The 25,321-nt window shown below is 52.1% G+C and overlaps 1 protein-coding gene across 1 annotated transcript in view; it reads right to left on the reverse strand.

The window, feature by feature from the left end:
- Positions 1-4,373: 4,373 nt before the first annotated feature.
- The window catches only part of Cacng2 (calcium voltage-gated channel auxiliary subunit gamma 2), a 121,540-nt gene continuing 100,592 nt past the window's right edge, over positions 4,374-25,321 (reverse strand). Inside the window, exons 2-4 of the mRNA XM_036208059.1 lie at positions 22,603-22,686; positions 6,370-6,510; positions 4,374-5,032 (exon numbers count right to left, since the gene is read on the reverse strand). Coding sequence (XP_036063952.1) covers positions 4,497-5,032; positions 6,370-6,510; positions 22,603-22,686 — 761 coding nt within the window. The 3' untranslated portion in view covers positions 4,374-4,496. The remainder of the gene's footprint in view (positions 5,033-6,369; positions 6,511-22,602; positions 22,687-25,321) is intronic.

Consider the following 25,321-nt stretch of genomic DNA (forward strand, 5'->3'; position numbering starts at 1 on the left):
ATGTGGTGATGAGGAGGAAGTGAACAGGGTGGGATTTGAACTAAACCGTAGTTCCTGTCTCACTCCAAAGCATGCAGCAGCTCCCCGGTGTCCTAGCAGCTCAGCCTTCGAAGCTTCCCCTTTGCCACTCTACCACTAGTTCCTTGTTTTTATCGGATCAAACCCAGAGCCTCACACGTGCTAGGCAAGCGCTACATCCTCGGCCCGTGTCGGGTTTGCTCTGTTTTTGTTTTTAATGCAACAGGCTCTTCCTGTGTAGCTCAGGCTGGCTTTGAACCTGCCTTGTTTTCCACATGCTGAGATTGCAGTATTGTGATCCCATGTCCAGCCCCACTCACAGTAAGCTGGGATTTACTGGGAGCTACACCTTGCCAGGTATTGTCAAACTACCTACAGTCATGGTTCTGGGAAGTGGACACTAGTACCCCTTTACAGAGAAGAAAACTGAGTCTACAGGAAGCCAAGTGACAGGATGGTTAAGGTGGATTCTGGAGCCCTCTGTCAGAGTTCAGGCCAGGCCACTCCATATCTAAGCATGGTGGCACACATCTGCAGTCCTGCACCCAGGAAGCCGAAGCAGGAGGATCAAGAGTTTGATGCTGCTTCCGTGAAGGTGAGAAAAAGATCCCCTCTTTGGATGGGAGGAGCAGCTGCATGTGGGACACAAGGCAGAGCAGTCAGTGGGGCTGGGGAACCCCGAGGTGTGCTCTGAACTGCTGGCCATCCACTGAGAGTTGAAGGTCAGGAAGACAATCCAGAACAAAGCAGGGTGTGGGTGGTGTGGAGGATTCAAGATGGAGAGGACATGGGCTGTAAGAGTGGGCAGTGTGCAAGCATCAGGATCCGAATCCTCAGCACCCACATAAAAGGCTGGATATAAGGACAAGAGAAGTGACTCCACAGTTAAGAGCACTGCTCCTCCAGAGGGCCAGGCCCGTCCCCAGGACCCACAGCAGGCTCACAAGCAACTCTAAGTCCAGCTCCAGGGCATTGGGCACTCTCCTTCTCCTCCTCCTCCTCCTCCTCCTCCTCCTCCTCCTCCTCCTCCTCCTCCTCCTCCTCCTTCTCCTTCTCCTCCTTCTTCCTCTTCTTCCTCTTCTTCTTCTTCCTCTTCTTCTTCTCCTCCTCCTCCTCCTCCTTCTTCTTCTTCTTCTTTTTTTTTTTGATTTTTTGAGACAGGGTTTCTCGTGTAGCTTTGTGCCTGTCCTGGATCTCACTTGGTAGCCCAGGCTGGCCTCGAACTCACAGAGATCCGCCTGCCTTCTGTCACTCTTCTGTCCTTCACAAGCACCACACTTATATGCCCAGACCCACAGACATGCAAGCACATGTACATATAACTGAACAGCTACATGTGGCCTCACATGCACCTATAAACCCTATCACTGGGAGGGGTGTCGAGATAAGGATCACTGGGGTTTACGAGCTGCCAGCCTAGCTGCAAGTTTGGTGAGAGACCCTGTCTGTGGGAAATAAGGCAGACAGCGATAGAGCAGGACACCCAACATCCTCCTCCGGCCTCCATACATGCACATGAGGGTGCACACCATCCCTCACACACACATGCACATACACCATCCACACATACCACACACACACATTCACGCACACTAAGTAATAATATAACTAAACTTAAAAGAGCCGTTGCCCACAACACCACAGAGAAAAGCACCATGGGGCGTCCATGCAGACTCAGCAAGCCAGAGGCAGAGCCAGACTTTGAGAGAGGGAAGGGCAGACACACTCACATCCCGTGCCTGCAACTCACAGTTTCGCTGAAAGCATTTCCTTGTGATTTATAATCGTCCATCTTCGGTTCAGCCTCTGCCCACTCCCCTCCTCTGTGAGTGCAAAAGCTCACAGCAAAGGACACATAAATCATAAGGGAGAAAACACAAGCCGTCCAGAAGCAGGAAAAACAACACGACAAGGTACAAGCTTCCTAGCAGGAGAGGCGAAGGGGGAGAAGCAGCATGACCTCTGCCGCGTTCACCATCAAAGCTGACTTTTCAGCGGTCTGGTTGAGCTTTCTGCAAAAGAGAGAAAACACAGAAAATAACCATTTTCTTATATGTATACAAGACCGTTGATGCAAAAGTTTCAACTTGTCCTGAGGAAACTATTCAGGGTAACAAAAACCAAAACAAAGAAAGCCCAGAGAGGGCCCCAGATAGCCATCTGATGGCCACCTCAGGGTCTTTGCATCTCAGAGAACTGAGTCCTTGAGAAGCAGCAATTTCTTGGCTTTTGAAAATTCAAGAAAGAGAAGGAAATGGAGAAGAAATGTCTGTCTGTGATCCAACAGACACACAGAGAGAGAGAGAGACAGAGACAGAGAGAGACAGAGACAGAGAAAGAGAGAGAGACAGAGAGACAGAGAGACAGAGAGACAGAGAGAGAGAGAGAGAGAGAGAGAGAGAGAGAGAGAGAGAGAGAGAGAGCACTGTGTGATGTCCACACAGGACAGCCAGTCTGAGCCTTCCTTTCCTGTGGTTCAATAATCCTCATACAGCATTAGGAGCCCAGATGCTCAGAGGAGACACCACAAGTGAAAGAACATTCCCAGTTCAGTGCTTGGCACTGAGAACATGGCTCAGAGCACAGAGACCTTACCCAGCATGCACAAGGCCCTGAACTTGATCTCTGGCACTATATAAACTGGACATGGTGCCACACATCTGTGATACCAATACCCAGATGTTCAAGTTTATCTTCAGCTATGTAGAGGGTTGGAGGCCAGCCTGGGCTATAGGAGACCCTATGGAAAGGAAAGAGGGAGAGAGGGTGGGCAGGAGGGAGGGGGATACTATAGCACAAAACTGCTGCACTGTGCCCTGTGCCAGGCACAGATTTAACCACTTCAAGTGTCTGCTCTGATAGCCATGTTCCACAATAGCTCTTAATACTGCTCCCATTTTTTAAATGAAGGTCAGAGAGGTTAGGCTACATGTCCAGGTCACACAGCAAGAGAATGGTGGCCCTGTAATAATAATCCAGTCTGGAGCTTACATCTTCATAGGGCATCAGCCTTCCTGGGTCACAGGAGACCACACTTCTCCAGGAGAGGGCTCCTTGCCCCCTTGCTTGCCTCCGGCTCTCAAGTCATGTCCACTCATCTCTGCTCACCTCTGCTGGACCTCAGCTCACAGCCCCTCCCCGCCTGCAGCCCAAGTCCTGTTCTACTGGCTGGCCTCTCTCCTGCCTCAGCTATCTCCTACAGGGTTCAGGAAGGCCCATGCTCTTCCACAAGACAGCTCTTTCGAACCAATGACTTCTGCTAAAGAGACCCGCAAGTGGGTTAGCAGGGGTGACAGTCAGAGACAGCTGGGAAGGATGGTGAGGTCTCTGCCCACTGGCCCCTGCGCAGCACATGGTAAAGCCACTAATCCTAGGAATTCAATAAAGGCAAAATGAGTTAGTTGAACTGAACTGTGTTGAATCCAACCAAACAATGTTGAATTGCAGGATGGGTGGGTGGATGGGTGGGTGGATGGATGGATGGATGGATGGATGGATGGATGGATGGATAGGTGGGTAGATGGATGGTGAACCCACAAAAGCTCCCCCCTGAGGATTCCAGGGATCTGGCTTCTCCGGGAGCCTCCCCGCAGACATCCTTTCTCCTCCTCTTTCCCCAAGGCCTAGGAAGTCATCACAGTGGGTTAAGGACCATTAAGGACTGGGAACCTGGGGCTGGGTGGCCCCAAGTGCACCACCTCCAGGCACCTAACGGACAGGGGCGGGCCAAGGGCTTGGGTCACCTGGAGGCCTGCGACTGCCCCCTTGGTGCTGGGTAGAGCTGGCTGCAGAGCCATTGAACTTGCCCAGCATCCCAGGGCCCAGCCAGGGATCCAGGGGCTTGGCAGTGACCATTGCTCCCCTGGCCCTGGGGGCCCTGAGTCTCTACCCTTACTCTCCCCGGGAGGCAGGGCCCTCTGGGGTTAAAGGGAAAAGAATGTGTCTATATTTTTTAAATTCTCCCTGCAGTGAAAACAAAACAAAAACAAAAACAAAGGCAACATAAAATCCTAATAAATACTCTCTCGCTTTCTTCATTTTTTTTTGTTTTTTTTTTTTGTCTTTTTTTTTGCTTTACATTATCTTGATTCCCTTTTATTTTTTTTTTTCATTTAAATTGGTTTTTATTAAATGTTAAAATAATGGTACATGGGAAATCATGCATTTTCTTTTAGATTTATTTTCTATTTTAATTTTATCCCTCTTGCTTTGTTTAAAGTTTGTCTTCCCTCAGTTATATTTTTCCCCCCCCGCATAGCCTGTGGTTTTGATTTTGTTCCTCTTGTATTTTGTTCTTTTTTTTTTTTTTAATGATTTACTTGCTATATTTTTCTCTTTTTTTTTTTTTTTTTTTTTGTTTTGTTTGTTTGTTTGCTTGTTTGTTCGTTTTTGCGTGTGGAAGGTCTCCCCGTGGCTGCTGCGGTCCCTCCCCCGCCCGCGGGCCAAGCCTCCCAGGTCCCCCCCGGGTTCCACGGTCTTCATACGGGCGTGGTCCGGCGGTTGGCTGTGTTGGCGTGGAGAGAGTCCTTGCTGTCCTTCTGGATACAGTTGTGGACCTGGAGAAAGCTGTTATCCCTGTCCGAGTTGTAGGTGGCGGTGGGCGTGGTGGCAGCCTTCAGGGGGTCCCTACTGAGGGTGTACATGGAGATCTCCGTGGACGGCAGGGTGTTGAAGCCCTTCACGCCCACGGGCGAGGCGTCCCTGGAGTGAGAGGGCTCGGTGGAGCGCGAGCTGGAGCGGCTGCGGCGCTGGTAGCGGTAGCGGTAGCTAGGGATGCGGGTGATGGCGGAGGCCTGGAGGTAGTCGGTGGCACGGGCCGTGGCCCGCAGCTGTTTGTGGCGGTCGATAAACATGTGCACGGCCAGCACCCCGACCATCTCGGCGATGATGAAGGACAGGGCCCCGAAGTAGAAGGACCAGCCGTAGGAGTAGCTGTTCTTTTTGGAGTCGCTCTTGGAGGGGTCTCCAGCATTGGCTGATATATACACGATGATCCCGATGATGTTACTCAGACCTGCAGGGGAAGAGGGGGGTCAGAGAGAAGAGCCTGAGGTGCTAGGGTGTGTGTAGGGGGGAAGGGAGGTGAGGCGTGGGGAGGGGGGTGTTTGATCTTGCATTTCCATGAATGGATGGACATGAAGTTTCCTATTACTGTCTCAAGTTTGTTTGTTTTGTTTTAGACAGGGTTTCTCTGTGTAGCTTTGGAGCCTTTCCTGGAACTCACTCTGTAGCCCAGGCTGGCCTCGAACTCACAGAGATCCACCTGCTTCTGCCTCCCGAGTGCTGGGATTAAAGGCGTGCGCCATCACTGCCTTTAGTCACAGCTATCTAAAGTTTTAAACTTTCTTATTTTTTTGGGGTGCAAGTGAACGTGACTTGGGTATGGAGGTTAGATACCTTTTGGGAGTCGGGCGTCTCCTTTTATTGTGTGAGTCCCAGGAATGAAACTCGGGCCCTAGGGCTTGGTGGAAAGATTCTTTACCCACTGAGCCATCTTGCTGGCCCTGCCTTAATATCTTATCATGCCAATGGTTCATAAAGTCACAAGGGGAGGGGCCAGTGTTGGCAGACAGAGGTGTCCTGTGAAGCGTGGGGTAGTGATAGCAATAGACACTGGTAACTGAGCACTCATAACCGCTTTCCCTATCCAGTGCTCCGTAAACAGGCTGCAGATGGGGGAAATATAGTGCGGGGGGGCTTAAACACTGTGCTCAATCCGCAGCTGGAATGGCAAGGGGGGCCGAAGCCTTTGGCCACAGTGGCCATAGTCCGAGTGTTCCAATCGGCAAACTGGGACTAAGGCAAGGCCTTACTCCTGCAAGACGCCAGTGAATGTTCTTGAGAGAGAATGACCTGGAATACGGTCAGTGTGCTCCTAGGTGGCAGCCAGGCTCATTACATGGTTGATGATACAGTTCCTGTTCCTTGGGCATCTGAAGTCCTTGGGATAGGTCATGTAACAGCTGAGATAGCTAGCTTCTGTCTGCTCTACTGGTGGGGACGGTGCAGGGGGCAGGGGGCGGTCAGCCTTCCTTGGCTTGCAGGGGGCAGCTAGGTATCATGTGGGACAGCCTGGGGAAGGGTGGGTCCCTTGGTGCTTCTCTCTCTGCTTCTTCCTCAGTTTGCTTGTGCTGGGAGGACAGAGGGCAACTGGGGTGTCTTAGCCTAGTGCCCCCAAAGTTACTGGGACGTCAGCCTTTGCCTCAAGTGGTGGGAAGAAGATGGGGCATTGGGCATGGGAACGGGGGCCTATGCACTGGAGCCAAAGCTCAACCTTCCCCTGGGACACAGCCTGTAGCTGGGGCAGGAGATACCACACCCCCATTCTCTCGGGGCACATCCCCGCCTTACCTGCAGACACGAAGAAGATGCCAGCGCTCAGGATGATGTTGTGGCGCGTCTTGTAAAACTCGCTTGCGGCGATGCAGAGGCCACCCATGAAGAGCAGGATCACACTCAGGATCGGGAAGATACTCGAGGCCCTCACGGCCCCTGTGGAACACAGAGTGCAGAGGCTCAGTGAGGGAGAAGGGCTGGGAGATGGAAGGATGCAGGGAGGCTGGGTGGGTGGGTGGCCGCACACAGGGTTCAGGGCTTCATGAATGCAGCCCTGGTGTCCAGGTGGCTTAGCAGCGTTTGGAAGGGAAGAAAGGAGGGTCCTTGCCCAGCTCAAAGTCCCCTAAAGGCTCTCCATGACCTTTAGGACCAGACATAGCACCTGTCAGATACACAGGGCCTGCTGGGCCTTCACCCACTCCAGCCTCTTAGCCTCTATGTTTTCTTGCCCTGGCCAGCCAGCCTCCCGGGATGTATCATTCCATGCCGTACTTAGCTTCCTTACTGGGGTGTCTTTCCTGTTCTCTTGCCCTCTGCAAACTTCTACTCATCTGTCAAAACCCAGTTCAAAGTCTCCTCCTCCGTATCACCTTCCCTGACTTCTTTATACAAAATCTACAAGCTGCCTCCTTGATGCCTGAGGGCACCTGAGCACATTAGGAGGCAGGTGGAGTCACAGGGCTTGGATGAAATCTGACCGTAGCCTCTATTCACTATTCACATTTGGGGATGTCATCTTGTGTGTCCACACCTCAGTAAGACAGGGGTGGTCTGTCTCCAGGGAGCTTCGTGAGGGTTAAATGAGTCAGTTCAGGTAATGGATTTATAAAATAGGTTCACAGGAAAGTGGTCTTATTCAGCGCTTGCTTCGATGTATATTTTCGTCATAAGTCATAGAGCCCAAAGGGCTATGCCTTCTTCTTTTTTTTTAAAATAGCTTTCTTCTTCATTCGCTCTTTTCAGAGACACAGCAGACCCCCAGTGCTTATTTGTGGAGTCAATCAAGTGGTCCAAAAGGGGCAGCAGACAGGCTCATTGCAAAGAGAAAGTGCAAAAGGATGCTCAGGGCCTGGGGATGAGGGAGCGAGGAAGGCCCGGCTGGCAGGCTGCATAGAAAGAACAGCTTAAGGGAAAGAGAGGCAATCGAGGGGAGGGTGCAGCAGGGCCTCGGGAGGGCACCAACACACAGGGCAGTGTGGCTGGGTGTGGCTGTTCGTGGGAATCAGCCTTCAGTGAATGCCAGTCTACGGAGGCTCCAAGGGTCCCTGCTGAGTCATATGTCTTTCGCTATCCAAAGTCAACTACATAGCAAGTGACATCATGAGCCAGTTGACTCCAGGTTCCTGGAGCTGTGACCAGGCAGAGGTGGAGCTGAAGGCCAAGGAGAAGATTCCTGCTTAGATGCCGTGGCTGCCTCCCCTGTGGCTACCTCCCTCCGCCCCCGAGTGCTGTAGATTGAGCCCAAGAACCCTCACATCCTAAAGAAGTACACTACTGCTGGTCTGCACCCTCAGCTCTCCTTTTCCTTTCCAGATAGGGTCTACATTGTCCTTGAACTCACTCTGTAGCCTGCTGAATTTATGATCAGTCTGCCTCAACTTTCTGAGTGCTAGGATTCGAGACCTTAGCCACCATGCCCTGGGGGCTCTACAGCTCCCTCAATGGCTTCTAAGGAAGTTGGGGCCTAGAAGCCATGAATCCTTTGAACCAAGCTCAGGGATTGGTTATGGTATAGTAGGGGGTGAAGATGCCAGGTATGTCCCTGTTCTTGTCCCTTTGGGTGGCCAAAGACTGAGGATCTGTGAGAGGAAAACCTCCTTCTCTCTCTCTCTCTCTCTCTCTCTCTCTCTCTCTCTCTCCAGGTTCTCACTATGTAGCCCGGGCTGGCCTTGAACCAAGGATCATCCCACCTCAGTCTCAAGTGTAGGGATTATAGGTATGCATTGCCATGCTAGCTACAGGACAGTTCCTCTTTCTTCTGTTCTTCCCTCCCCCCCCAACCCCCCCCACCCCGCCTCTTTTTGAGTACAGTAGTCCAGGCTATCCTGGAAATCACTATGTAGACCAGGCTGTCCTCAAATTCAGAGCTCTGCCTGCTTCAGCAGTGCTGATATTAAAGGGGACAGACCTGGGCTTTCAAACAGAATTTTAGGGAGTTCCTTGTAACCCCACCCCTCATCTATGGTAGATAATGCTCTTTGGTGAGTAGACAGTTTTAGGGTGGGGGCAGGGGACCTGAAGGCATGCAGAACTCTATGTCCAGGCCACAGATAGAAGTTGGCCCATCTTACTTACTGATGTACAGCGCTGCTTTCCTCCCCAGGCTTTAGGGAGATGTGTTCTTTTGTAAGCTATTTCTTAGAAAATACACTCTGTTTTCAAACTGGACCCCCAACCCAAGCCCTCATGTGCACAAATGTGGAGACACACACACACACTTACACACACGTACACGCACACAGCAGTTTGTAGCTTCCTTAATTTCCATCAGTACAATCACATAGGGGATGGTGAGTGTTTATTGACAACCTGGAGAAGAGAGAGGCCCCTTTGTGCTGTGTCCTGAATGGGGAACTAATACACATTACAATTTTGCTGTAATTTAAAGAGGAGAAAACTTAGTTCAGAGAGGTGGGGCAACTTGTTTAAGGCTACCCAGCTAGTGAGCAGGGTCCTTCTTTCCTCCCTTCCTCCCTCCCTCCTTCCCTCCCTCCCTCCCCTCCCTCCCTCTCTCTCTCCCTCCCTCCCTCCCTTCCTTTTCCTTTTCCTGAGACAGGGTTTCTCTGTGTGACCGCCCTGGCTGTCTTGGAACTCACTCTATAGACCAGGCTGGCCTAGACCTCAGAGAGATTCGGCTGCCTCTGCCTCCTGAGCACGGGGATTAAAGACATGTGCTACCACCACCCAGTGAGCAGGGTTTCTAATCCAGAACGGTACCATGGCTCTTCCAGGAGCTTAGGAGAGAGCTGGGAGGTGGGCAGAACTGGACTCTGGTTCCATCCGCACTGTGGATTGTTCCATAGATGATTCTGCCCTTTCCATATGGATGCAGAGGGAGGACTCTGTCCCTCTTCTCCAAGGATGTGGCTCTTCCTGCCCACAGCATGCCTGTGTTCATCAGAGGAGACTGCCCTGATGCAAAGGGACTCCAGCCATCCAGCCAGCCAGCTCTGGCTCTTCTGCTGTGAGAATTTTGTGCCTTTCAGGGTCTGCCTTTTAAAAGCTCACACCAGCCCTTGGGAGCTGGCCTGGGTGGGCGGGATTCTGCCTGGTGGCTGTGGCTGGGCCCTTCTGGTTGACAGTGCACACCGCACTGAGACAGGGATGGTTGTCTGAGATGGAGGGTTCTTTGCTCATGTCTGGTGGGAATGCCACCCCATGCCCAGTTCCCGGATGCATGAAAACAAGCCTTGCCCCATCTTTGCGGAACTATGTCCTGGTGAGGGACATATATGTCATCAGACAGTAACAGAATCAAGACGAAGTGTTCCTACAGAAAGGTACCTATGGGGCACCATGGGTGTGTGTGTGTGTTTGTGACAGGCTTCTGTCCTGAGAACTGAAAGTGTGGCAGACACTGCTTTAGGCCCTCACTGCCTCCTCCAGCCAATGGAGAACTTCACTTCTGTTACACAGTGGTTGAAACTGAGGCCTAGAGAGGTCTGTCTGCCTGTCCAAGTGTTGTGATTCCAGATGTGTCCATCTAACCATGGCATTCCCCTGCCTAGGCTCTGCATGTCCTCTGAGCTGGATTGGGGTGGGGTGGGGGGCTTCCCTGAGAGAGGGATGTAGGGTTGAGCTCAGATGGTTAGGGTGGAGGCAGCTGCCAATGTTTGTGGGACAGAAGCATCACCAAGAGGTGCGTCTGACGAGTGGTTTGTTCAGTGACTCACAGGCACTCATGGAGCGACGTGAGGACCTGTGAGAGAGGAAGCCAGGAGGGCCAGGGCCCGGGTTCGAGCCAGGTGGAGCCTCCTGGGTCACTGGGGGCCTTGTGGGTCAGGGTAAGGAGTGTGCCTTTGTTTTCAGGGTGTGGGGATGCACTGGGGGTGCTAACAGGGAGGGCTGGAGAAGCAAAGTCAAGAGTAGGGGCCTAGAGGAAGGCTGCTGGCCTCGGCAGTGGGCTCGCTCCAGTGGGGGCACACTCCAGGATGTGGGCAGAGGAGGACGGGTCTGAGAGACTCTTGGGGAGTGGCTAGAGGTGGCTAAGTGGGAGAGAAGACAAGTTTTTCCCGTGGTTTCGGGCTTGTGGGTTGGCTGGAAAAACTCAGAGGCAAAGAGAGAACGAACTTTGGAGAGACAGTCCAGGCCAGAGAGTGAGAGGGTGAGGGGAGGAAGAAGAGAGGACAGGAGGAGGAGGGGAGGAGGAGGGGAGGAGGAGAGGGAGGAGGAGAGGGAGGAGGAGAGGGAGGAGGGAGAAACTCCAGGTTTAGACATTCCTAGTCTGAGGTCTTCCAAGTAGCCACGTGTGTTAGACTGTTCATGTGGGTTCCAAAGACATAGATGAGGACTCCCCGCTCTTAGCCCTAAGGCCTGAGGACTGGGGATCCCTAGCATGTGGCAACTGCCCAGAGAAGATGAAAATCCTAACGGGTTTTCTCTTAAGCTGCAGTGACCAGGAGAAATGAAGGGGCTTTTTGTAAGTGAAGTGCTTGTGTATTGGGGGCACTTTATGATTCTCTTTCTTTGCCTCTTCCCTCTCCCACCTTTTTTGGACAGGGTCTTTGTTGCTTAGCCTGGCTAGAACCAGTTGGTAACACCCAGGCTGGCCTCAGCCTTCTGAGTGCTGGGATTACAGGTGCGCACTGCCGCAACCAACTTCGATTCATGATTCGTGTTTTCTGTGTTGGTGGCGGAAGTGACTAATGTCCTAAGCATTGGGGGAGACCCATGCTTAGGAAGTGGCCTCGTGCCTCTGCCAAGGGTGCAAACGGGTGAGTTTGGGTGGGAGGGTGGGTGGGGAATAGGGAAACTTAGCCAACGTTCTCTGTTGGTCCTCTTTGCCAGATTCTCTTGGCAAATCATGTTTGTGATCTTGGGCCTCAGGGAACCAATTCCTACAGCCATCACACTGTGAAATTGCTCTTTGGGGTGGGCACGGCTGGTGGACAGCAGCACAGAGGCCACACTGTTCCTTTTTCTCCGTCTGGCAGAGTGGGCGGGGAGCACTGGGTGGGTGGTACTCGGTGAACGAACGGGATGTGGGGGGAGGTTTAGGAAATCGGGCCTGCTGCTGGCTCTTCTGTTTGTCTTTCTCTTCTCTGGCCCCAGGTCTGCACTCCACTGGCCCTGCACTAGGGAACTCCCAAGGTCCCCATTGTTGTGATGATCCTGTGTCCCTGAGATCCTTCCCCCAGGCCAGATTGCCCTCTTCACCACCCCCCTGGCTTGTACCCCAGTAGTCACAATGGTTAGCACACTGAGGGCAACTCCCCAGTCTCTGCGAAGTGTTGAACTCTATGAATGTTAGCCCACTGGGACTTGATCCAGTTTAATGGGATGGGGCGTTAGATGTGCTAGGCTGGGAAGAACATTTTAGGCTCTTGTATCCTGCCTGACCTCCCTTTTTGTTTCAGTTGGCTGGTGTGGCAAATGACCATGAAACTGGTGAAATAGAAGGTGTGTGTGTGTGTGTGTGCGTGTGTGTGTGTGTGTGTGTGTGTGTGTGCGTGTGTGTGTGTGTGTGTGCGTGTGTGTGTGTGTGTGTGCGTGTGTGTGTGTGTGTGTGTGTGTGTGTGTGTGTGTGCGTGTGTGTGTGTGTGTGTGTGTGTAAAGAGAAAGGGAAAGAGGTGCAGAGAAACTTACAGGAAGAGAGGAAGGGAGGAGAGAGAGAGACAGAGAGAGAGAGAGAGGGAGGGAGGGAGGGAGGGAGGGAGGGAGCAGGCGCAGGCTGCCTCACTGGCTGTGTGGTCTCTGCCTGGCTTTCCCATCAATCCGATGGGAAAACAGCCATAGCTACCTCAGGGTGACTGTCAGGTTGGGGACACAGTTGAGTGCTCAGCACCCATTTGTTCTCTGCGATGCCTCGAGGAAGATGTGCTGGGGCACAGGGGACCATTTGGGGGAGCCCTAGCTGTGCCGGCACTATGGCAGTTACTCCTCCGTGTCCTGCTGTGTGTGGAGACTGTGACCATCACTCAGGTTCGGGAGACAGATGTCTGAGCATCTCTGCTGGCTATACTGCCCGGCCCTGTGCCTTAGTTTCCCCAGCTCTATGTGTAGAGATCAGGAAGGATTATAGCCAGCCTCTTAACTGCTGTGGGGAGGAGCCTGGGCAACAAGTTGAGGGCATGTCCCCAAGGGGTTGGGAGATGCTGCTGTTATGACACGAGAATGGGTGTGGCTGTTGTTTCTCATGGGCTTTAAAACCAATAAAAGATCTATATCATCTACCTGTCTACCTACCTACCTACCATCTTCTATCCATCCATCCATCATCCATCCATCTATCCATCCATCCGTCTACCTACCTACCTACCTACCTACCTACCTATCTTCTATCCATTATCTATCTATCTACCTGCCTACCTACCTACCTACCTACCTACCTACCTATCTTCTATCCATTATCTATCTATCTACCTGCCTACCTACCTACCTACCTACCTACCTACCTACCTACCTATCTTCTATCCATTATCTATCTATCTACCTGCCTACCTACCTACCTACCTATCTTCTATCCATCCATCCAGCTATTCATCTGTCTTTCTACCTACTTACCTACCATCTATCTTCTATCCATCTACCCATCTACTGTCTGTCTGTCTGTCTATCTATCTATCTATCTATCTATCTATCTATCTATCTTCTATCCATCATCTATCTATCTATCTATCTATCTATCTATCTATCTATCTATCTTCTATCAATCAATCTATCTACCTACCTACCTATCTTTTATCCATCATCTATCTGTCTATCTATCTATCTGTGTATCTATCTATCTATCTATCTATCTATCTATCTACATACCTATCTTCTATCCATCATCTATCTATCTATCTTCTATTCATCCATCATCTATTCATTCATACATCTACCTATCTATCCATCCATATATCTATCTGTCCATCCATCCATCCACCCATCCACCTATCCATCCATCCATCTATCCACTTATCTATCTATCTATCTATCTATCTATCTATCTATCTATCTACCTACCTACCTACCTACCTATCTATCTACCTTTCTACCTATCTATCTATGGTGTAGGGAGGGGAGGGCCTGTGTGTGTTGTGGTACATGAGTGGAGTGGAGGTCATAGAACAACTCCTTCCACCACGTGGGTCCCAGGCATTGAACTTGGGCTGTCAGTTTTGGCAACAGGCTGTGCAGTGTTGCTGGCCCTCTCTTGGGATTTGGGTTCCTGAGGTGGGTGTTTGTTAAGTGAGGCTGTGATTCAGCAGCCACAAAGCCAAGGAGCACTGAAATGAGACTGAGGATTGAGTGGAACTGGCCCGGGCCAGGGCAGGAACGCTGTGCTGCCCTGCACTGATTGGCTGCTAGCCAGGGCCTGGAGATAGTTCCTTGCAGTGGGATGTGATGACTAGACTCCTCGACTGCTCTGACTTCTGGGGGAAGTCCCTGTCCCTTAGATCCTGCTAAAGGGTTGGGCAAGGGGTGTGTGCAGGACAATGTACCTGGATCCTGTTCCCAGAAAGTGTTTTGAATAGCATTTCCTTTTTTGGATCTCAGTTTCCCCCTTATCTGTGAAATGGAGGCATAGGGCTGGGTGGCCCTCCCAGAGCCCTGCATTTAAGAGTTTTGATGATGTTCTTTTACTCAAAAAACTGTAGGGGACAAAGGTCAACTCAGGGACTTCCCTCATGTTGTTCCCCATGATGGCTGGGGAGTGCTAGCGAACTATTACTTATTCATTGGAGACTCAGAGAGATTGAGTGACTTGGCTAAGACCACAGAGCACAGCCATCTGGAATTTAGGCCCCTTTGTTCCAACTCTCCAACTTAGACCTTGGCACCTCATCTCCTTGTTTACTCCAAGCTCAGCATCCTAGGAAATCCTTGAACACCTGATCGGATGAGTGGAGGTAAGGGCAGAAGGAGGAATAGGGAGGGGACATTCTCCAAGGTGGGAGGGTGACCTTGTATTGGCTGGAAACCTAGTTTCATCCCTGCCCTCATTCCAGGCAAACAATCTCCAGGCCTGAGCTGAGGGCATCTGTGAGCAGGATGGGGTGGGGGAGCACACCATGTGCAGCTCCCCTTCTTGGGGTCCTCAAGCTCTTCACGTTCTAGGGAGGAGAAGATCTTAATGGAAACCAAGACCAGGACTGGAGTTATAGCTCAGAGGTAGAGAGCTTGCTGAGCACACACAAGGCCTTGGGTTTACTTGGCAGCACCTCAGGACAAAGTGGGAAACAGAAAACAAAAACAAAAACAAAAACAAAGGCCAAACAGGAAGGTAGCCTGTTCCCACCTTAGAGAAGAGCAGCATTACTTATCTCCCCATCCCAGTCGGGGGCTCCTTCATACCCCTACCCTCCAGGCTACTGATGAGCACCCCCTACTTACCATAACCCTTCCCACCCACCTACTGCTGCACATCCTGGCTCTCCCAGCCTGCTGCCTCCCAGCTGGCCTCTCCTCTCCTGGCTGAGTCCAGCACACGGAGGAGCCAGCCAGGCCTTGAGTGTGAGCACGTTCTCTGTTTGGCTCACACACAGGGTGGGTAGTGTCCCATGTCAGGGCAAAGCTGATGTCTCGGATCCTGCCAGTGTTAGTGATGCCGTGGTGGCTGCTCTTGGGCCTGAGGTGCGCCCTTCCCCCGAGGTATGTGTGTGTGTGTGTGTGTGTGTGTGTGTGTGTGTGTGTGTGTGTGTGTGTGTGTGTGTATGACTGCAATAGTGGCAGCTCCAGTGCCCCCCCACCCCTGCTCAAGGGCTACTTTTGGCTTGAGGAGCCAACGGGAAAGGGAAGCCCCCTCATCAGCTCTGTCCCCATCCCCGCCTCCTTCCCTTTGTTCTTTGCACCACAGCAGCCTGCACACACACTGCCACACTAAGCAACCACAATGGCTAATGCCTTCTGAGTGCTTACTGTGCTCCGGGCTGCTCAGGAGCCGTGTCTTAAGCCAGCTGCCTCCATCCCCATCACAACCTCGAGAAATAGCATTGAGAACCTGAAGAGGCAGCTGGATTTGAACCTCTGCAGCCATGCCCACCTGGTTCTTCTGTTCTCCTGCCTCCTGGTGGCCTAGCTGAGTGTGTTCATGGCTGCCTGGTGGTTACTTTTCCCTCCCTGTCTGTGTCTTTCCTACCTGGTGGTCTGACCATCCTTGAGGAGGGCAGGCTGCTTCAGTTGCCCCCTCAAGCTGAGGGCGAGTCTCTGGTGAGAGGCCCTCCCACTCAGGTGTGACCCTGCATGTTGAGGGGAGGTGGTAGGTGGCTGTGTCTGGAGTCCTCAGCTCCTTTTCCCTGGGTCCCTTCTTGTGGACCATGTGTGTGAGGTACTCAGCTCTGCTGTGTGTGTGTATGTGTGAGATCCAGCGTTATTAGTCCTGGCCTCTCCCCTCAAGTTCTGCACCAGGCTCTAACTGTTGAGTAGGGGACCTGATCCCACCTAATTTGTCTTGCGATATGAAAGTCTGTAATAGTGTAGATTCGGGTGTCTGACATACAGTAGGTGCTTAATATGCTTAATATGTGATTGTGGTCAGGGACCAATTGTCCTGATTCTTTTTCTCTCACTCCAAACCACATGGGGAAACTAAGAAACACAAATTTCTGTCTTGTGGACATAGCAGAGACACCCCCTAGCACACAGAGACCTGCCCCGACACAGAAAGGGACATGTGCAGATACAGACAGACAGACAGGTGCTTAGAATCATGGACACACAGGTACCAGACACAGAACACGGCACAGACGTAGACCCTAGCAGAGACATATGTTGGCATTCGCAAGGGGCTGGTGGCCTCTGGGCAGCACCTCCTTTTCTTTGCTCAGACTGAGGAAGAGGCAGGGGCCACCATGACAGGCACATCCTATATGTCCCACAGTGCTGGGGGGGACAGCATGGCCGTTCATCTCTAGTGGGGGCAGTGGCAGGTGAGGTGAGGCCCACACCATCACACTTAGCAAAGGTCTTGGGAACCAGGAGGTGGGTGAGGGGATCCAAGGTTATTCCCACATTACTGAGGCCCTGGACTCCCACCCAGGATTGATGGTGGGTCAGGGATGAAGACCATTCATGCACGCATCCATCTCTCCCCTCAGGAAGACCCTTCCTTGCACCAGGCCCTCGGGAAGGTTGGAAAGTGGCTTATGAGCAGATGCACCCTGTTTCCTCTGCGGACCAGGAGCTGAGCTTTCGACTCCTGTCTCATCACACCCTTCTAGAACCTTCTGTACTCCTCCTCTGTCCCAAGTCGCCCTGGGTCAACAAGGAGGGCTGAGGTGGCAGGCTGACCCCTTCTGTCTTGCTCACTAGTTTGATTCTTCAGATTATTGCTCAAAATCCCTGTGAGTGCTGTCAGCCACACCCTGACCCTGGCAGTGGGGACTCCCCCTTCCTGCTTGTCTCCGTGTGGCAGCACAGTCTAACATGCTTTGTGATGAACTTGCTAATTGCCTTGATTGCAAATCTTAAGTGCCCAAGGCCAGGCCTCCACGGCTGTCTGCTTCCAGGTCCTCAGCACCCGGAGGAGGGCCGCCCTTACAGGAAGGAGGCTGCTCCAGGGGGATGGGAAGACTGTGAGTCTTCACACTTGGAAGGGAAGGATACACTTGTCTCTAGGGTGGCAGCTTCATCGGAGGCTTGAGGCCCCCAGGAAGAAGGAGGTGCAGGTTTGACAGGGCTGAGCTCCCCCTAGCGAGGTTCATCTTACAGTGGGCTTGGCAAGAGCCTAAAGGTCAGCGACAAAAGGGACAGGCAGAGCCCCCCCCCCACTTCTGCTCATGTATCTGCCTTCCTTGGCATGAGTTCAGAACATGGAAAAGGGGCTCAGATGCCCCAGCAGTTATTCTGTGGATTGGGCAGAGCTGCTGGGAGAAAGCCCGCTTGGCTGGCCCTGCCCCTTTCCTTATACCTCTATCATTTTAGTAAAACCTGAGTGGCCTGGGCACAGAACTTGGCATCTATTGGACGAGAGAGGGGCTTATACCAACCTGAACACTAGCTCTTCTGAGAAGCCTTCCCTGGTCACGCTGTATGAAAACAACCATCTCCCCTATCCTCTGGCTCTGCTCCAGGGCACTGTAGTCCTCACACACCTAAGGGGTGTCGTAAGCTTGCTCACCTCTTCAGAGCCGCCTTTGACCAGACCAGGGTTTACTGTGCTGCATTCTCTCCTGCTTCCCAGCACTTAGCGCGGTGCCTGGGATGCAGCGGTGCTCTGTGAAGGTGTGTGGACTGAAGGCGTGCAGGGAAGAAGCTCTTAGTTTTTATTTGAGGAAGAGGGTGGAGCCAGAGCTAGGCTGGCCTTGAACTCCCGATTCTTCTTCCTTCATCTCCTGGGGCTTGTACACCACTCCTGGCTCTTTATAGAGGTTTGTTTGTTTGTTTTAGAAAAGTAGGCATAATCTCTGTTCAAATTATATTTCAAACCCTAATTTAGAAACAAAATGGGGAGGCCTGGGGTGGGGATGGAGGAATAGATGTTTCACTGCAACGCCTGACTCTCACAATGATGCTGTTTGGTAGGTGATATCCTAATTTTTACAGCCAGGTGATTTGGGTCTGAGAGGTGAAGGTACGTGGTAGGTCAGGGCTGAGCTGGTACTTGAACTGGATGCCAGACAGGGCCTTGGGCAGCTTAGCCCTCACCTCTCTTGAGCACTAATGTGCTCACAGCCCCCAGGAGCCCAGGTAAGCACCTTTGGTGAGCTTGTGTGACATAGGGCTTGTCTGGCTAGGCCCGAGCTCTACTCAGCTCACACTTGCGTATCTTCAAAGCTTACTTCATCCCAGAAGAGTGGCCTCAGCCAGCCCTGGACTGGGTGGGTGCAGGGAGCTGGGGTTGGCACAGGTCTGATCCTGCCATGAGTGGAGCAGAGTTGGGTAGTGTCATGGTTAGTGTTCTCTACTTGATGGAGGGGAGCCTCTGGGTATGCCTGTCCGGGTCATCTTGATTTTATTGAGGTGTGAAGATTTGCCTGCTGTGGGTGGCACCATTCCCTGGCTGGGATCCTGAACTATGTAAGAGGAGGAAGGGAGCTGAGTGGCAGCTTGTGGTCATCACTCTCCTCTCTGCTTCTGGACTATGGATGTGACAGGCCTCGCAGCTTCAAGCTCCCACCACTGTGATTCCCCTGCCGTGGTGGGCTGTCTTCTTGAACTGTGAGTCAGAATAAGGACTATCTCCCTTGAGGTGCCCTTGTTAGGGTATTTCACCATAGCAACAGGCAGAGTAAGACAGACAGGCTGTTTGTGACCTTGTAACCACTGGGGCACTCACTGCCTTTCTGGAGCCCACCCTGCTTGGCCACTGTCTTTTCAAGTCCAGAGGTCTAGAGGCAGAGCTGCCTTGAGGGGCCAGGCTCTGGTGTCTCCATTGGCCGAACCCTTTCCATTGCCCTGGATGGCTTCCCTCCCGGCCTTCCACTCCGTCCCATTCAGAGTTCTCTACTTGGGGTTCAATGTTGAGCCTTCTGCCGGGTGCCCGGCCTTCTATCAGGGGCCCGGCCCTCAGCCCGCCCCAGTCTCTGGCTGCCCCAACTCTGCCGGTTTCACCTTGCTTCACCTCTCTCTGGTTTGCACTATGTCTGCCCCTCAAAGCTGGAACGGGCCTCCCTGCCTCCATTACTCCCTTCGGTCCCCTGCCCCTGCTGGCCAACTGCCCTTTCCATACCAGGCCCTATCTCACTCCGAAGGGCATCGGACCATCTCCCCAGACCGACTAGGCTGGGACCCTTCTGTGTCTCTACTAGCTTAGGCTGCAGGCTGGACTTCAGCTAGCCTGGCCATGCTTGTGTTGCCTGAAGATGGAGTACTGTTCTTGCTTCAATGTCTGTCCTTGGTGGGTTCCCCCACTAGGTTGTCTCTTCCCAAAAAATCCTCCCACTCATTCTGAATGTCCTTACTCAGAAAGGATGTCTTGGTCCCTTAGCTAGGTAACACCCCTTCCCCTGTCCTTCCCCACCACACTCCATTCTCTGAGGCCATCTCAGGCAGGGACATGAACTCTTGCTCATTGCTTCTTGCCTCCATTAGGGCACAGCCTTCCCAAAGGCCCCAGCTGTCTGTTCGGTTCACCCTGAGATCCTGAGTCCTGACGATAGTACCCACCCACAGCCTAGTACTCAGTGGGTGCTTAGTAAATATGTCACAGTGAATGAATGAATGAATGAATGCTCCTTTTAGGAGCACAGTTTACACTCTGGTAACATCTTTAGGAAACACTTTTGGGAAGACCTCTGTGGGGAGCATGGCAGGGGGAGCAGGCTGCCTTATACCCCAGACTCCCTCAACACCCCAGGCTTCCTTCTACTTCTGCATGAGACCTAAGCTTTCGGACCCTAGTCTTTCCCCAGATAGCTAGCCCTCAGGGCTAATTCCGTCCCTCTCTGAGACTCTCAAGTGGGAGGCTTAGCTAAGGTGGTAGGGTTAACTAACCTGGGCCCAGGGCTGACTCAGGCTCCACCTACCTGCAGGTGAGCCCCACCCACCTCGCTGGCCTTCAGCAAGTCTTCTCAAAGTCCCTGCTGCTTGCTTTGTCTCTGGTGGTATATCACCATAATTTACCCCATTTACCTATCCAGTCACTTCCTTGGTCTTTCAGAGAAGCACTTTACCAGACCCCAACTCCCTGTCGGATGTGGGGATAGGGGTGTGCTGGATGGGGGTGAGGGCATGCATGGGGGAAGAGACTAAGAAACTTCTGTCCTGCCAGGATGCTGGGTGCAAACCAGCAAAATTGCAGTGTGGGGTAATAAGACCTGAGATGGGGGGATACAGGCAGGGGGTGAGAAGGGCCTAAGAGGCACTTTTCAACCGTAAAAGATGTATGAGGGCAGAGGCCCTTCTAGAGAAATCATCCCTGCCTCCCAGCTCCCCTGGCTTCATAGAACGACAGAAGCGGTGGCTTTGACCTTTCCAAAACCAAGCTGTCTAGCTCAGACTACCACGTTATATAGCGCAGGGCCGGCACACCCACACCGTCCTAGGCAGGCTGCTGTGTGCTTTTGTGAATGGACTTTCATGGGAAGTGCCACTAAGTCCTATATCAATTTTTCCTTGACAAGTGATATCCAATAAAAACCAGGCATAGTGGCTCATGCCTGTAATCCCAGCATTGGGGAGGTGGAAGAAAGGGAATCGGAAGTTGAAGGCCATCCTTGGCTCTACAGAAAGTTTAAGGTCAGCCTGGGCTACATGACAGACCCTGTCTTTAAGGAGAGGGGCATTTATTCAAAGGTTCCAGTGTCTGTGGCTAGGATGGAGCCACCGTGGCTTGAACAGCTGAGAACATTTCCTGTCTCTTCCTTTGCAGAAAATGTTTGCTCATTTATTATACACCCTAGGACTCCTACATTGCTCAGTGAACTCAAGTCAGATCTTGGGACTCACGTTGCCGACATAAATCCCAGCCTCCATGCAGAGACAAGATGAGCCAATACCCCAGACATATCTCTCTTTTACCCTAAGGAAGCGGAGACACAGCATGGCAGAGGGTGCCCCTGAGGAATCCTGCATTTCACAAGAGGCATTTATTGAGCAACTGTTGTATACTGAATGAGACAAACTGCCTCAAGGCGCTTCCTGTCTGGCTGATGAAGTGTTATGCTCTCACCGTGCTTGGCCAGGTGAGACCCGTGGCTCAGGTGTGTGTGGGGCCCAGCTTCACCTCCCACTCCTGTATCCAGGTTTCTTGTTTCTATCCAACTATCCAGGGGCCAGCTGTCTCCGAGGGCCCTCCTCCTCAAGCATGCTCTTACTGGTACCAGGGGACTGTCTTACCCATCCATCCAGGCCTCCCCGCTGCTCGGTACAGGCACATAGCAGGCACCCAATCCATGTTTACTGAGTTGTCTGACTCCAGGACAGTAACTGGTAAGGACAACCAGACAGCCCCAAGGGAATTCCAGTTAAGAGCAAAATCTCAAGGGAATTCAGAAAAGGAAGTGATGACACTCATGATATTTTCTTCCCCCCCCTCCCCCCTGCCCCATTAAAGAAGCTACCTAGGTGGTGGTGGCGCACACCTTTAATCCCAGCACTCAGGAGGCAGAGGTAGACAGGTCCCTGGGTTCCAGGCCAACATGGTCTACAGAGCGAGTTCCAGGACAGCCAGGGGCTACGCAGAGAAACCCTGTCTCGGAAAACCAATAAGTAAATAATAAATAATCTATAAATCGTGTCCTGCTTCCTTTCTGGCTGCCACTGCCACTTTCCATAGGCTTTTCAGGGAACCCGGATCCCAGGCCGACCTGCAAGCTGTTGCCTCTGATGTGAGTAGTAGTTACTGAAAGAGACAGGGACCATTCAATAAAGTGCCTCCTGCTTTTTTTTTTTTTTTTTCTTCATCAACTGGATCCCAGGTGATGCGAACTGAGATACTGTTGGGGAGGGAAAGAGGAGAGGCACCCAGGAGCTGAGGCAGGGACAGTAGCTTCTGGTACTCTGTGAGCAAACCTTTCATCAAGCAGCCTGAGAGCCTTCAACATAGCTGCCCCAGACCTCAAGGACCCTCAGCTCCTCTCTGGGAAATCCCTTTTGATAACTAACAAGGTCTGTGTTGGTTTCTGGGGATGCTTGAGAAATTCCCTCGGGGCTTCAAAAATGCTCTCTCTTGATAATATGTCTCAGGGGGATTTAAGATCACAGCGGTTACACCAGGGTTTAACTTTGATTTGACTTGTGGGGGGAAAGGAAAAATTCTCTCTCTCTCTTTCTCTGTCTCTCTAGTACAAGTGCACCGTCACTGCCTGCTGGTTTTGTAATTATATGAGAAATGTTTCCCGGATTCCTGTTCTGTGCCATGCCCAGCGTCGGAAGAGAATGTCCCTTCTCTGTAGAACTGGGGGATGTTACCCAGCAGACAAGGACCCCCGCCCCGCCCCTCAGCGTGATAAAGAGTGTGGCTTCCTGGAGGAGGTGAAGTGTGAGGAGTGATCTGGGGGGGATGAGCAGGAGTTGACCAGTCAAGAGGGAATAGCAGTTTCCTACCCTCAGCTGTAACCACTGTAACCAGGGTTCTGAATATGCCTGACCCTTGAGTCTCAGAAGAAACAATTTGAGGGACCTTCCCTTCAGCTAAGGAGATGAAAACACCGTGTCACTCACGGAGGAAGTACTCTGCGGTGTCCGCTTCGTAATCTGCGTCCTCTGGAAAGTGGTCGATTTGCTTGCACAGACCTTTGAAGTTCCCTGCAAGATACGGGGGAAGGAGCGAGTGAGTGCGTGGTATGCATGGCTCAGGACCCACCTGCCCTTCCTGGACATCATGATCTTCCAAGGGTCACTTCCTGGCCCCTTTGCCTGGTAGATGGGAGCACACACTGCAGGTCTGAACACAGAGCTGAGGCTCAGACATGAAACCCCGCCTCCTGTCCCCACGTCCCATCCCAGAGTCCCTGTCCTCACTGCCTTCTGAGGATTAGCTGGAGCCCAAGTTTGATTCTGGGTGGAAGATTGTGCCAAGATGGGTGGGGGATGGGCTCAGCAGCCCAGCAGGGTGGTGGGTGCTGCTGCTTGGCAAGGAGTCACCCAGTTCTTTGCAAGCTGTGGATTCTTTTTCCAGAAGGCAGACCCCAGACTGATGCAAGGACCCATCTGTGCTGGCAGGATATTCCCTTCCCAGCCTCACAGCCCCAGCAGTTCTGAGCTGGGAGGCCCAGCCCTCTACCACGTTCCTGTTTGGACTCAAGGTTTCTCTGTGTAGCCCAGACTGGCTTCACATTCGTATTGACCCTCCTGTCTTAAAGTTCCAAATGCTGGGTCACAGGTCCGAGCCACCATGCTAGTTTTTAGTTTGTGGACCTACCGTTCACCGTAGCAATGAGAGGCCCATGCAAGCAGTGTTATCACCCCATTTCACAGACAGAGAAACTGGGGTGCTCGAGCACCTCAGTACCAGAACAGCAGCCTGGAGGGGAGTGCAACAAGGACTCACACTTTGATCTTTGTCTCTAGACTTTTGCTTGGTGAGAACTGGTCCTGGGCAAGTGCCAGCACAGAGCTCCAATAGATTGTCAGCAGTGTTCACCCAGAGAGTGAAGGGTCATGGCAGGAGGGGAGCTGCAGACAGACTGACAGGTGGGATGCAGTTTGCCATCACCAGAGTGTCAGCTTTGCCCCTGGTCTGCTCTGTGCATTTCCCAACACTGTGTCTCCAGCAGCAGAGAAGGCAAGGCTGGTACCAGTCCCTGCGATAAGGATGGCCCGGGACTCAGACTGCCTGGTCCAGCTCAGCTTTCTTCACTTAACTCAGTTTCTGTCTGAGTACACATACGTGTGTCCTGAACAGTTGGTGGAGTGTTTAGTTTGGTGACTGATGTGGGAGCCATGAACTGGAACTACCATCAGCTAGCTACTGGCTTTCTGTGACAGTTGCTAGAATCACCTAATAAGTACAGTCCCCAGCAACTTAACAATTTAAATTTTTACATTTATTTTCTAATTTTAACTATCTATCTACTTATCTATCTGTCTATCTATCTATCTATCTATCTATCTATCTATCTATCTATCTATCTATCTTTAAGACAAGGCTTCACTCTGTGTAGCCCAGGCTGGCTCAGAAGTCACTATGTAGCCCAGGTTGGCCTTTAGCTCATGGCAATCTTCCTGCCTCAGTCTCTCTAATGCTGAGTAATAGGTAATAGGCATGAGCCACCATGCCCAACTTAGCAAACTGTTTGCTTATAGTGTCTGAACATTACACACACACACACACACACACACACACACACACACACACACACACATATACACACACACACACACACACACACATGTAGAGCACACTGGTCTTCTTGTTATTTAACCTAGCTTTGTAGGGTCAAAATGGATCCATAATCTTCTAGGGATTTTGGTCTTCCTTCCTTCAGCCTTGGTCTCCTCTCCACCCTCCCGCATTTGAGGGTGCTAACAGGAGGCCTGAGCCACCCCGATACCTTATTCCCAGTATCCAGGCTCGCGCCTTCTCTCCCTTCTCCACCAGGAACCCCCCACAGCATCTGCTTAGCTTTCCCCTCCTATTGAGTTACAAACCCCAGCCCTTCTGAAGCCCTCTCCAAGCACTTTCATCTACTTTCCATTTGACCCGACAAATATTTCATCAATGCAGCTCTGTGACAGGCAGCTGCATGAGGGCTATGAACAGGAGGCCCAGAGAGTCCCCCAGGCCAAGGCCCTAACAATGTGGGGACAGAGTTGAGTCTGGAGCGTAGGGCTGGAAGTGGCACCTCCGGGCGTCCCATCCAAGGGCCCTGCACTTCCTCCTGAGCCTCATCCACACCTGCTTCCAGCTGTGCCTCATCCCTGCTTGATGTGGGAGCTCCTAGCACGGTGCCAGGCATGGGAGAAGTGTCCAAAGAGAGTGGAGGCTGTGAGGTGTGAGTCTGGATGGCCCACTGCCTACCCATGTCCCTGCGGTGTTGCAGAGAGCTGTAAGCTCAGTCTTGCGCTCTACTCCCTCCTTACAACCTGGGCCTCTAGAAGGAGCTGTGTGAGCAGAGAGAGCCTCTCCATGGACCCCTTCTTCAGGGAGAGCAGGATCATCACCTCGACCTCTACTCACTGCCCATGTTGATGCCTCAGTGCCTTCCACCCCATCTCTACAAACTCAGACGACCAGGCAAGCCCTTGTATGACACCATAGTCACCCCACTTCTACATTTTGTGCCTTCCCAAACTTGGAAAATGCAAGAGGCATCATGCCTTTCCAATTTGTGCACCATCCCAGACTCACGAGGGAAACTGCACATCTCTAATATGCCAGGGTCTGCCCTTTGTTTCTGACCTCGCCTCCCACCTGCCTTCTCCCTCTCGGCACATCTCT

This window comes from Onychomys torridus, chromosome 16 (genome assembly GCF_903995425.1).
Source record: "Onychomys torridus chromosome 16, mOncTor1.1, whole genome shotgun sequence".
NCBI classification, from domain to species: Eukaryota; Metazoa; Chordata; class Mammalia; order Rodentia; family Cricetidae; genus Onychomys; species Onychomys torridus.